At 41.6% G+C, this 14,089-nt stretch overlaps 1 protein-coding gene and 2 long non-coding RNA genes across 5 annotated transcripts in view; 1 reads left to right on the forward strand and 2 right to left on the reverse strand.

Moving 5' to 3' along the window:
• LOC146520913 (uncharacterized) overlaps positions 1-14,089 on the forward strand; it is a 214,401-nt gene that overhangs the window by 159,622 nt on the left and 40,690 nt on the right. The window lies entirely within an intron of this gene.
• LOC146520918 (uncharacterized) lies at positions 2,046-4,754 on the reverse strand. The gene is made up of 2 exons (XR_014873261.1): positions 4,415-4,754; positions 2,046-3,927 (listed from the first exon to the last, which is right to left on the reverse strand). It is a non-coding gene; the product is annotated as an uncharacterized LOC146520918 (long non-coding RNA).
• The window catches only part of LOC146520919 (uncharacterized), a 38,292-nt gene continuing 33,464 nt past the window's right edge, over positions 9,262-14,089 (reverse strand). For 2 of the 3 annotated variants that reach the window (XM_085154214.1, XM_085154212.1), the window contains 3 exons: positions 13,400-13,669; positions 13,236-13,319; positions 9,265-11,970 (listed from right to left, as the gene is read on the reverse strand). In XM_085154214.1, the coding sequence (XP_085010340.1) occupies positions 11,907-11,970; positions 13,236-13,319; positions 13,400-13,669 (418 nt within the window). In that variant the 3' untranslated portion in view covers positions 9,265-11,906. Of the gene's footprint in view, positions 11,971-13,235; positions 13,320-13,399; positions 13,670-14,089 lie in introns of all 3 variants that reach the window. The other variant, XM_085154215.1, reaches the window with a different exon arrangement.

The raw sequence follows: 14,089 nt of genomic DNA on the forward strand, positions 1-14,089 counted from the left end.
GACGTTTCACCCCAATTTACAGTGGGGCAAAAAAGTATTTAGTCAGCCACCGATTGTGCAAGTTCCCCCACTTAAAATGATGACAGAGGTCAGTAATTTGCACCAGAGGTACACTTCAACTGTGAGAGACAGAATGTGAAAAAAAAATCCATGAATTCACATGGTAGGATTTGTAAAGAATTTATTCGTAAATCAGGGTGGAAAATAAGTATTTGGTCACCTCAAACAAGGAAAATCCCTGGCTCTCACAGACCTGTAACGTCTTCTGTAAGAAGCTTTTCTGTCCCCCACTCGTTACCTGTATGAATGGCACCTGTTTGACCTCATCATCTGTATAAAAGACACCTGTCCACAGCCTCAACCAGTCAGACTCCAAACTCCGCCATGGCCAAGACCAAAGAGCTTTCGAAGGACACCAGGAAAAGAATTGTAGACCTGCACCAGACTGGGAAGAGTGAATCTACAATAGGCAAGCAGCTTGGTGTGAAAAAATCAACTGTGGGAGCAATCATCAGAAAATGGAAGACATACAAGACCACTGATAATCTCCCTCGATCTGGGGCTCCACGCAAGATCTCATCCCGTGGGGTCAAAATGATCATGAGAACGGTGAGCAAAGATCCCAGAACCACACGGGGGGACCTGGTGAATGACCTGCAGAGAGCTGGGACCAAAGTAACAAAGGTCACCATCAGTAACACACTACAACGGCAGGGAATCAAATCCCGCAGTGCCAGACGTGTTCCGCTGCTGAAGCCAGTGCATGTCCAGGCCCGTCTGAAGTTTGCCAGAGAGCACATGGATGATACAGCAGAGGATTGGGAGAATGTCATGTGGTCAGATGAAACCAAAGTAGAACTTTTTGGTATAAACTCAACTCGTCGTGTTTGGAGGAAGAAGAATACTGAGTTGCATCCCAAGAACACCATACCTACTGTGAAGCATGGGGGTGGAAACATCATGCTATGGGGCTGTTTTTCTGCCAAGGGGACAGGACGACTGATCCGTGTTAAGGACAGAATGAATGGGGCCAAGTATCGTGAGATTTTGAGCCAAAACCTCCTTCCATCAGTGAGAACTTTGAAGATGAAACGAGGCTGGGTCTTCCAACATGACAATGATTCAAAACACACCGCCCGGGCAACAAAGGAGTGGCTCCGTAAGAAGCATTTGAAAGTCCTGGAGTGGCCTAGCCAGTCTCCAGACCTCAACCCCATAGAAAATCTGTGGCGGGAGTTGAAAGTCCGTGTTGCTCGGCGACAGCCCCAAAACATCACTGCTCTTGAGAAGATCTGCATGGAGGAATGGGCCAAAATACCAGCTACTGTGTGTGCAAACCTGGTAAAGACCTATAGTAAACGTTTGACCTCTGTTATTGCCAACAAAGGTTATGTTACAAAGTATTGAGTTGTATTTTTAAGCACAGGTCGAGGGGGTGGTGTGGCAGCAATTTTTCACACCAGTCTATTAATTAATGAAAGACCAAGACAGACTTTTAATTCATTTGAAAGCCTGATGCTTAGCATTGTCCACCCCAGCTGTGAAACTCAGAAACCAGTCTTACTTGTTATCATCTATCGTCCACCTGGGCCTTACACAGAGTTTCTGTCTGATTTCTCAGACTTTATATCTAATTTAGTTCTGAGCTCAGATAAAATAATTATTGTGGGTGATTTTAACATCCATGTAGATGCTAAAAATGACAGCCTCAACATGGCATTTAATCTGTTGTTAGACTCAATTGGTTTCTCTCAAAATGTAAAAGAACCCACCCACCACTTTAATCACACTCTAGATCTTGTTTTAACATATGGCATAGAAACTGAACATTTAACAGTGTTTCCTGAAAACCCTCTCCTGTCTGATCATTTCTTGATAACATTTACATTTACAATAATTGATTACGCAGCAGTGGAGAGTGGACTTTATCAAAGTAGATGTCTTTCTGAAAGCGCTGTAACTAAGTTTAAGAATATAATCCAGCCACTGTTATCATCGTCAATGCCCTGTACCAACACAGAGCAGAGCAGCTATCTGAACGCTACCCCAACAGAGGTCGATTATCTTGTTAATAATTTCACCTCCTCACTACGTACGACTCTGGATACTGTAGCTCCAGTGAAAACTAAGGTCTCTAATCAGAAGTACCTGACCCCGTGGTATAATTCTCAAACACGTACCCTAAAGCAGATGACTCGTAATCTGGAGAGGAAATGGCGTGTCACAAATTTAGAGGATCATCATTTAGCCTGGAGAAATAGTTTGTTGCTTTATAAGAAAGCCCTCCGCGAAGCCAGAACAGCTTACTACTCATCACTGATTGAAGAAAATAAGAACAACCCCAGGTTTCTCTTCAGCACTGTAGCCAGGCTGACAAAAAGTCAGAGCTCTGTTGAGCCAACCATCCCTTTAACGTTAACTAGTGATGACTTCATGAACTTCTTCACAAATAAAATTTTTATCATTAGAGAAAAAATTACCAATAATCATCCCACAGATGTAATATTATCTACAGCTACTCTTAGTTCCATTGATGTTAAGTTAGACTCTTTTTTTCCAATCGATCTTTCTGAGTTAACTTCAATAATTACTTCCTCCAAACCATCAACGTGTCTTTTAGACCCCATTCCTACAAAACTGCTCAAAGAAGTCCTGCCATTGATTAATTCTTCGATCTTAAATATGATCAACCTATCTCTAATAATCGGCTATGTACCACAGGCCTTCAAGGTGGCTGCAGTTAAACCTTTACTCAAAAAGCCATCTCTAGACCCAGCAGTCTTAGCTAATTATAGGCCAATCTCCAACCTTCCTTTCATATCAAAAATCCTTGAAAGAGTAGTTGTCAAACAGCTAACAGATCATCTGCAGAGGAATGGTTTATTTGAAGAGTTTCAGTCAGGTTTCAGAGTTCATCACAGCACAGAAACAGCTTTATTGAAGGTTACAAATGATCTTCTTATGGCCTCTGACAGTGGACTCATCTCTGTGCTTGTCCTTCTTGACCTTAGTGCAGCATTCGATACTGTTGACCATAATATTCTATTAGAGCGATTAGAACATGCTGTAGGTATTACAGGTATTGCACTGCAGTGGTTTGTATCATATCTATCTAATAGACTCCAATTTGTGCATGTAAATGGAGAGTCCTCTTCACACACTGAGGTTAATTATGGAGTTCCACAGGGTTCGGTGCTAGGACCAATTCTGTTTACATTATACATGCTTCCCCTAGGCAGCATCATTAGAAGACATAGCATACATTTTCACTGCTATGCAGATGACACCCAGCTCTATCTGTCCATGAAGCCAGATAACACACACCAATTAGTTAAACTGCAGGAATGTCTTAAAGACATAAAGACTTGGATGGCCACTAACTTTCTGCTTCTTAACTCAGATAAAACTGAGGTCATTGTACTCGGCGCTGAAAAGCTTAGAAATATGGTATCTAACCAGATTCTTACTCTGGATGGCATTACCTTGGCCTCCAGTAACACTGTGAGGAACCTTGGAGTCATTTTTGACCAGGATATGTCCTTCAACGCACATATTAAACAAATATGTAAGACTGCGTTCTTCCATTTGCGCAACATCTCTAAAATTAGAAATATCCTGTCTCAGAGTGACGCTGAAAAACTAGTTCATGCATTTATTACTTCCAGGCTGGACTACTGCAATTCATTATTATCAGGATGTCCAAAAAACTCACTGAAAAGCCTTCAGTTAATCCAAAATGCTGCAGCAAGAGTACTGACAGGGACTAGAAGGAGAGAGCATATTTCTCCTGTTTTGGCTTCCCTTCATTGGCTTCCTGTTAAATCCAGAATTGAATTCAAAATCCTGCTCCTCACATACAAGGTCTTAAATAATCAGGCCCCATCTTATCTTAATGACCTTGTAGTACCATATCACCCTATTAGAGCACTTCGCTCCCGCTCTGCAGGCCTACTTGTTGTTCCTAGAGTATTTAAAAGTAGAATGGGAGGGAGAGCCTTCAGTTTTCAGGCCCCTCTTCTGTGGAACCAGCTTCCAGTTTGGATTCAGGAGACAGACACTATCTCTACTTTTAAGATTAGGCTTAAAACCTTCCTTCTTGCTAAAGCATATAGTTAGGGCTGGACCAGGTGACCCTGAATCCTCCCTTAGTTATGCTGCAATAGATGTAGGCTGCTGGGGGATTCCCATGATGCATTGAGTTTTTCCTTTCCAGTCACCTTTCTCACTCACTATGTATTAACAGTCCTCTCTGTATTGAATCGTATCTGTTATTAATCTCTGTCTCTCTTCCACAGCATGTCTTTATCCTGTCTTCCTTCTCTCACCCCAACCGGTCGCAGCAGATGGCCGCCCCTCCCTGAGCCTGGTTCTGCCGGAGGTTTCTTCCTGTTAAAAGGGAGTTTTTCCTTCCCACTGTCGCCAAAGTGCTTGCTCATAGGGGGTCATATGATTGTTGGGCTTTTCTCTGTATCTATGAAGCGCCTTGAGGCGACATTTGTTGTGATTTGGCGCTATATAAATAAAATTGAATTGAATTGAATTATTTTTGTTATTGACCAAATACTTATTTTCCACCCTGATTTACGAATAAATTCTTTACAAATCCTACCATGTGAATTCATGGATTTTTTTTTCACATTCTGTCTCTCACAGTTGAAGTGTACCTCTGGTGCAAATTACTGACCTCTGTCATCATTTTAAGTGGGGGAACTTGCACAATCGGTGGCTGACTAAATACTTTTTTGCCCCACTGTAACATCACCGCGGTAGGAATTAGAATCAAACTTATGGGAAAGGAGACCCCTTGGACATCAATCAGAGTGATGAGAACTATTGAAAACAAAAGAAAGAATCTTTGGAAAAGAATTATCTCAGGAGAATAAATTTATTTTAGTCTGACCCCAGTCCCATCCGCTAACATGGAGGAGGCGGGGTTTATGACCTATACTGCAGTCAGACACCAGGGGGCGATAGAGACATTTTGGCTTCATTTTTGGGGAGGTGTCGCGTCGTCCATGTTTTCTACAGTCAATGGTCTGAGCTGTTTGTGCTCATTCAGCCGTGACTTAGCAGCTAAAGCAGGGGTGTCCAACATACGGCCACATCAGGCCCTGATACACTTTCATATGTCAGTTATTATTAATGATTAATGTGGGAGCTGAATCTTCACCCTGCTGGTCTCCATGCAGGCAGGGGTGGGACCATGCAGCCAATCACATGCAAGGACAGACTGGGTCATACCATTATGTCAAAGAAGGACAGCAAGTGTAATGGTACAGGCCGGGTCCACAGAGAGACGGCAGCAGGTTTAAATACAAGAGTGTCAGGAAAATGTAAAATGAGCAGCTTGTGAATAATAATTGAATATTAAATAAAATAAAGTTTATACAAAGTGTGTTTGAATAGCAGAGATGCAGAAATGTGAGCATGTAGCACAGAGTCACGGCTCAGAGTCTAAAAGAGTCTCACAGGCCTGAATGTGTGTTTTGCTCCTTATAATCATTATAAATTACATTTATAGTTTATCATTCTTAATTGTATGCATTATTGTGGGGTCTATCTTACAATATAAAGCACATTGAGGCGACTGTTGTTGTGGTTTATATAAATAAAATTGAATTGAAATTGAACTGTTTGATCGGCTGCTCACCACAAACAAGCACAAGCAAACATTTTTGATTTTTATGGTTTCCAGCTTTTCCTGCTAATACAAACCTTCCTTATGAACATTCAAATTACACAAAGTTCAGTAACAGTTTCAGCAATAAACTATTAAAGACGAAAAGTTTCTGTTTTTCACTTCCTACTATAGGAATCTTCAGGTATTTTACTACTACAGTTAAAGCTGGACAGAGTGGGCGATGAGCTATCAGAACTTTTTCTGTCATTTTATTTCTGACAGTTCAAAGAGTCGCGCTGACAGAGTTCTGTCGTCACAGCAGCTTTTTCTTCATCATGTCAAAGTCCAGGCCTCGAGGGCCTCAGGCTTAGAGGGAACATGTTCTGCCCGGTGGTGTAGGGTCCTGATTACTCCAAGTTTGTGTTCCAGAGGGTGATGGGAGTCAAAGAGGAGGTTGACCCAGGTGTCATCTACACAGCAAATCCAGCATGTCCAAATTAACACTGTCAGATTTGATTTCAACACTTTTAAAGTGTCTATATGGGTCCACACCAGAGAGTGTTGATTTGACTCTTTTTGGAGAGTTGGTACGTTAACTCTGATTTAGTGTTAAACGCCAAATCTCTCTGGAGTTGATAATTTAACACTTGGTGTTAAGAGTTTATATATTAACTCTCAAAGAGTATTTTAGTTTAACTACGTAAGAGTTATCTTCTAATTAATTCTAAAAAGCGGGAATTTTACTGTTCTGAACTTCTAGAAATTTCTTTTGGAAATAAACATTTACTAAAAAGATGCAATGGTTTTTGAAAAACATTTATTCTGAACTGTGCACCACAATTTCAAAATATTTTCTGAAAGATGTAACAGTGTACATGTTCTCACTTTCATTAGAATTTCGTTTATCAAAAGGTCTGACATAGGTGAGCTGGTAAATGCAAATAACAGCATTCTCATCACTTATTTCAATAAATACAAAATACAATATGCATGTCCTTCATTCATCACTTTGTGGAACTGCAACGCACTTCTGCTCTCCCCCATATTCCATCTTCACAAGCATATCCTATGTGGAGATTGAATAAAAATTAGTTGACACTAATTAATGGCACAAATCAATTGCAGCACAGTAAAAAAAGGAATCCTCTTTGAGACAGTACTTGTGTAAAGAATTTTTCCAAAAGACAAGGACACAGACAACAGGTAATACTGAACTAAATGTAAAACCTCAAACTTTTTCATTTTTACCTAAACCGTGTGCACAAAACTCTGGAGGAATCTAAATGCTAACGTAGAACCCAGTCATGACGTCTGCTACTGCTGTTTGCTCGTTTTTTATGGGAGATCGTTTTCAGGCTTCAAGTAGCACCATTATACCAACATTTCACATTCTAGACATTGTTTTAAGTGTACAGTGGGGCAAAAAAGTATTTAGTCAGCCACCGATTGTGCAAGTTCCCCCACTTAAAATGATGACAGAGGTCAGTAATTTGCACCAGAGGTACACTTCAACTGTGAGAGACAGAATGTGAAAAAAAAATCCATGAATTCACATGGTAGGATTTGTAAAGAATTTATTCGTAAATCAGGGTGGAAAATAAGTATTTGGTCACCTCAAACAAGGAAAATCCCTGGCTCTCACAGACCTGTAACGTCTTCTGTAAGAAGCTTTTCTGTCCCCCACTCGTTACCTGTATGAATGGCACCTGTTTGACCTCATCATCTGTATAAAAGACACCTGTCCACAGCCTCAACCAGTCAGACTCCAAACTCCGCCATGGCCAAGACCAAAGAGCTTTCGAAGGACACCAGGAAAAGAATTGTAGACTTGCACCAGACTGGGAAGAGTGAATCTACAATAGGCAAGCAGCTTGGTGTGAAAAAATCAACTGTGGGAGCAATCATCAGAAAATGGAAGACATACAAGACCACTGATAATCTCCCTCGATCTGGGGCTCCACGCAAGATCTCATCCCGTGGGGTCAAAATGATCATGAGAATGGTGAGCAAAGATCCCAGAACCACACAGGGGGACCTGGTGAATGACCTGCAGAGAGCTGGGACCAAAGTAACAAAGGTCACCATCAGTAACACACTACAACGGCAGGGAATCAAATCCCGCAGTGCCAGACGTGTTCCGCTGCTGAAGCCAGTGCATGTCCAGGCCCGTCTGAAGTTTGCCAGAGAGCACATGGATGATACAGCAGAGGATTGGGAGAATGTCATGTGGTCAGATGAAACCAAAGTAGAACTTTTTGGTATAAACTCAACTCGTCGTGTTTGGAGGAAGAAGAATACTGAGTTGCATCCCAAGAACACCATACCTACTGTGAAGCATGGGGGTGGAAACATCATGCTATGGGGCTGTTTTTCTGCCAAGGGGACAGGACGACTGATCCGTGTTAAGGACAGAATGAATGGGGCCAAGTATCGTGAGATTTTGAGCCAAAACCTCCTTCCATCAGTGAGAACTTTGAAGATGAAACGAGGCTGGGTCTTCCAACATGACAATGATCCAAAACACACCGCCCGGGCAACAAAGGAGTGGCTCCGTAAGAAGCATTTGAAAGTCCTGGAGTGGCCTAGCCAGTCTCCAGACCTCAACCCCATAGAAAATCTGTGGCGGGAGTTGAAAGTCCGTGTTGCTCGGCGACAGCCCCAAAACATCACTGCTCTTGAGAAGATCTGCATGGAGGAATGGGCCAAAATACCAGCTACTGTGTGTGCAAACCTGGTAAAGACCTATAGTAAACGTTTGACCTCTGTTATTGCCAACAAAGGTTATGTTACAAAGTATTGAGTTGTATTTTTGTTATTGACCAAATACTTATTTTCCACCCTGATTTACGAATAAATTCTTTACAAATCCTACCATGTGAATTCATGGATTTTTTTTTTCACATTCTGTCTCTCACAGTTGAAGTGTACCTCTGGTGCAAATTACTGACCTCTGTCATCATTTTAAGTGGGGGAACTTGCACAATCGGTGGCTGACTAAATACTTTTTTGCCCCACTGTATTTGACCAAGAAATTTGACTGAAAATTCACATGCAAGCTTTTTTCAAGGCTGTGGTATTTGCCCGCAAACAATACCTTTCAGCTAGCTAAAACAGAATATTATGCTATCAGCGAGCAACATGGCTAATGCCTTTCACACAGCTTTGTCTCAACTCCAAAGAACCACAGAAGTAAAAGCTAATAACAATAATTGAAACAATCTTTGAAAACATGACTTACCAAGCATGGCAAACAACTCAAATATGTAGAGCAAAATGTTTTGAAACGGCTTCACTTCAGCTTCGATTGGAGCCGTGCTGGGGGCGGAGTCTGTGAATTTACTCTATTGGTGTCATAGCCCCTGTAGGAGTTCAGAGTTAAGAGGTCAAGAGTTAATGTTTCCATTGTAACACCTCCAGATTTGAAATGGAAACACTCATTTTTAACACTCGATTTTAACTACTATCATTTTACACCTCAGAGTTACATTAAAAGAATGTGACTCTACTTAGAGTAAAATTAACTCTAAGACTACTAACACCAAAACATTTAACACTTTTGAATTTGCTGTGTAGATGACCTCCTCTTTGACTACAAGAAGACAGCTCCTTGGAAGACAGGACCAACTTCACACCTGATCAGATTTGCATACTGTTGGACCTCTGCCTGACCACTACATATTTCAAATACAACGAAGGCTTTTACAGACAAAAACATGGCTGTGCCATGGGCTCCCCCGTGTCACCTATTGTAGCCAACCTTTACATGGAGGAAGTGGAAAGGAAGGCTCTTGGCTCTTTCAAAGGAAGAGTACCCAGCCACTGGTACAGATATGTAGACGACACCTGGGTCAAAATCAAGACACAGGACGTGGAATCCTTCACTGCGCACATCAACGCTGTGGATAAAAACATCAAGTTCACCAGGGAAGACACAAAGGACGACTGTTTGCCTTTCCTGGACTGCGCTGTGCACATTGAAGAGAATGGCAACCTCAACATCGAAGTTTACCGGAAGCCCACACACACGGACCAGTACCTCCTCTTTGACTCCCATCACCCTCTGGAACACAAACTTGGAGTAATTAGGACCCTACACCACCGGGCAGAACATGTTCCCTCTAAGCCTGAAGGAAAAAGAAGGAACACACACATGTAAAGGAAGCACTCAAAACGTGCGGCTATCCTAAATGGGCGTTCTTAAAGTCAGCAAAGAGGCACAGAAAAGAAGATCAGACACCAGCGAGGGAGGATAAGAAGGACAGACGCAACAACATTGTCATCCCCTATGTAGCCGGTGTATCAGAGAAACTCAGGAGGGTTTTCTCCAAGCATGACATCCCGGTGTACTTCAGACCCAGCAACACACTCAGACAAAAACTGGTTCACCCGAAAGACAAAACGCCAAAACACAGACTTAACAATGTGGTGTTTGCTGTACAGCAGCGAGGAATGCCCAGACCTCTACATTGGAGAGACCAAACAGCCACTTCACAAGTGCATGGCACAACATAGAAGAGCCACCTCCACAGGACAAGATTCAGCTGTCCATCTGCATCTTAAGGATAAAGGACACTCTTTCGAGGATGCCAATGTTCACATTTTGGACAGAGAGGACAGATGGTTTGAAAGAGGAGTGAAAGAAGCATCTATGTCCACTGTGAGCGACCATCTTTGAACAGAGGCGGTGGTTTACGACACCAACTGTCTGCCATCTATAATCCAGTTTTGAGTTCCCTCCCCAGACGCCTTAATGCCCACTCACATCCTGGGCCATCTGACCTCAGGAAATCACATGATAAGGTGGGGCCAGGTTTCACAATGAGCTCACCCAAAACTCTGGCTGATTGGGACCCACACCCAGTTTCACACCTTGGCTCAGGCGATTAGAGGATCATCAGGGGGTCCTTTTGTCCCTCTGTGGGGGGAAACTCCCACCGGGTTTAAATCTGGGACTCCCCACCATTTGACCTTAGAACTGAAGAAGCTTCTCGGATGAGAGGTGAAACGTCTTCAAGTAACTTAAAGAAGTCCAGATGCTTTTCTTTCCAAGCTCCTTAGACTACGATCATCTGGATGACTGAGAACCTTCACAGACATCCTGCAGGCAGGATGTTATTGATGCCCACATCTCAGACTGAAAGGCATTTGAAGTCAACAGCATCGCTCGCTGCCTCCCTGAAGATGTGAAGTATTTTGTGTTGAAAACCAATTTATTTACATTCATTGCAGGAAACAACACGTACAAGAACTGTGTTTTTAATAATGGAGTTCAATAAGGTTTCATATAACTTAGAAACATACTCTGATTGTAATCACCGTCTTATATTTAGATTCTTTGTGGAAACATTTCATTGATTAAGAGTCTGTTGATCAGGTGAGGAGAACATCAATACCTAAAGATCTTTAACCACCACTCTCTGTGCTCTTTTCCGTCCTCGTAAGCAAAGATGTGCAGCTTATACTTTTGAATGGGAGTTTGGTAGGATACTGGTCTGATCATCTCCTTAGCATCCAGCTTAATCAATGATCTGACTTCACACCAGACTCTATTCACAAATCGCAAGTTTAAGGTAACCTGCAGCGCGTTCACACAATGAACAGTTATATCTGAGTGCAGAAGCTCATTTATAGTGTTATGCTGCTCTTGTCCAGCCTGGTGACGCCTCCTGTTGGACAATAGCAGAAACTACATATAGAAATTAAACTACAGAATTTTACTGCTGAGAAACATGAGAAATGACACATCATCAGCTTTATGTGTCATGTTTCAGTCTGATGTCTCTGAGCTTTGGACTGATCAGATTCTCGACTCTCCGTACCGACAAAATGACAGTTAAAGAAATTAAACAGTGAAAGTAGTTGTGAAAACAAACGTTTCAGTTAATGAAATAAAAATAAAAACGACAACACTGAAAGAAACATTCATAAGAAACATGTCACTACGACGTTGCTGATGAGCCGTTGATGCACATTTACAGAGACTCTACATGAACCACGTGAACTTTTCATAAACTAATACAAAACTCAACAGCTTCAAACATTAAAGCTCAACTGAAACAACAAACTCACTCTGAAAACTCAAAGTGAACTAAAACGAAATCTCAAACATGAATCAAGAATAAAAAAATAATTAAAAACAAACAATAACTCTGATCTCTACTTAAATAAATATATTTCCTTTCTCAGTATCCTGATAATCTGACACACACATTTCCCTGAGCAGGTGATGTGATGATGATGATGATGTTTATTCTGTTGCTCCGCTCAAAGACCGATGGCGGCTGATTCACCAAATCTCAAAGCGTTTGTCTTTAAAGCGTCGTCTGTCCTTGATGTTGTTGCCAAAAACTCTAAAAACAGGACGACAGCAGAGTCAGTGAACGTCACTCAGAGAAAAACTAGAAACTGTTCACAGTGATGAGAATCACAGCCATCAAACCCCTGATTACTCTGCAGGGACACACAACCAGCGCCGTCATGCTGCTGTCTCTAAACTTTAAGTGAAACTTTCAATTTTAATCTTCAGGAATTTTGTTAAAACAAATTCAAAATCTTACAAAAACACAGCTGAAGGATCACATGATCCAATGAAAACAGCGTTTTTGAGCTGAAACACTTTAAAAACTTTACATTTTTACACTGAATAAAAGCTCTATGATAATAACTTATTATTTTAGAGCAGAGGTCTGAAATCTGTGTAAAAGCCTTTTAAGGCACAGAATCACATATTACAGCAGTAATCTGATTACTTTCAGGTGTGCTTTTATTTGAGATACATGGGAGTGATATTTATGTAACTTCTTTCAGTAAATGTAATCTAACAGTTTAATAAATGGTAAATGGCCTGTATTTGTATAGCACTTTACTCAGTCCCTAAGGACCCCAAAGCGCTTTACATATCCAGTCATCCACCCATTCACACACTGGTGATGGCAGCTACATTGTAGCCACAGCCGCCCTGGGGCACACTGGCAGAGGCGAGGCTGCCAGACACTGCCGCCACCGGGCCCTCTGACCACCACCAGTAGACAATGGGTGAAGTGTCTTGCCCAAGGACACAACAACTGAGACTGTCCAAGTCAGGGCTCGAACCGGCAACCTTCCCATTACAAGGCGAACTCCCAACTCTTGAACCACGTTCGTAATAGTTAATATGGTGAAATTATACGAGTATTTTTATTATGTAATAACCTCATATACAACATAATTTGTGTCTGAAGGGAGAAACATCCTTTACTCTCATATATAAACTTTAAAGATATCTTTACTGAGTTTCATTCATAAATCTCCTAATAAATATTGTCTATTACGTTACTCAGCAGAATGTAAAATTATTAAAATGCACCGTCTTTTTCCCAAACTGAGGACTTGAGGTTATCAATATCCTTCCTGTGCAGACGCTTTTAAACTAATTCACTTAGTAACGAGTATTTTTCTAACAGTATTTTTGGTGAGAGAACAAAGATTTCAGAGTCAGTAAACAGCCACACTGTCTCGTCTTCTTAATTATACTGAAGTGATGAAGAAATCAGATGTTAATGTGCTTCATGTGATAAATACAGATCCTCCCAGATGAAAGTCACTGTGAGCTCTGTTAACTTTGGAGCTCACTCACCTCACAGACTGAATGGAGGACCTGGTGGAGGTCAGGTGGAGTAACATGTTGGTGGAGGCATCGGTCAGTTTATTGTGACTCAGACTGTAAAAACAAAGAAAAGTTAGAAAATCACTAGAGTTCCTCTGAGTGAAGAAGAAATCAGACTGTGATCAGAAACTCACTCCAGGACTTGGACTTTGTGCAGCTGTGGGATCAGTGTGTGCAGCAGCTGGTCAGTGAGCTCACAGTGACTCAGGTCCAGCTCTGTCAGACCTTCAGACGAGTCCAGCAGCCGAGCCAAAGAGCTGCAGGTCCACTGATCGAGTGTGCTGTGACTCAGGTCCAGTTCTCCATCCAGAGCTCTCCACAGAGACTCTGCACGTTTGAGCGAGTCCCTCTGACTGTGCAGAGGGATCAGGGACACCAGCTGCAGGAGGATGGCTTTACTGGCTCTGAGCAGGAGGAAACAGACTGTTAGACTGAAACAGAAAGGTTTAAAATCTCATTCATGTGAGAGCTGCAAAAAGCAGAAAAACCCATACGTACTTCAGGGGCCTTTAAGAAATATTGGGAGCACTTTGTTAGTTGCTACAAAATGCAAAACTACCTCTTCCATTTAATAACACATCAATAATATATTAAAGTTAACTTAAAGAAGTGTGACTATTACCTGGAAATATCTCTGGTAGTTTCTGTGTAATAAGCAGGAAACAGGGCTGCAAAATGCGAAACTGCCTGTTTCTAATTAATAACATGTTTCCAGGTAATAATTACACACTTTTAAAGTTATTAATAGGTTATTAATGTGTTATTAAATAAAAAACAGACAGTTTTGCATTTTGCAGCTCTGAATCCTGCTTAATACACAGAAA

The sequence above is a fragment of the Neolamprologus multifasciatus genome, chromosome 3, assembly GCF_963576455.1.
Source record: "Neolamprologus multifasciatus chromosome 3, fNeoMul1.2, whole genome shotgun sequence".
Taxonomy (NCBI): domain Eukaryota; kingdom Metazoa; phylum Chordata; class Actinopteri; order Cichliformes; family Cichlidae; genus Neolamprologus; species Neolamprologus multifasciatus.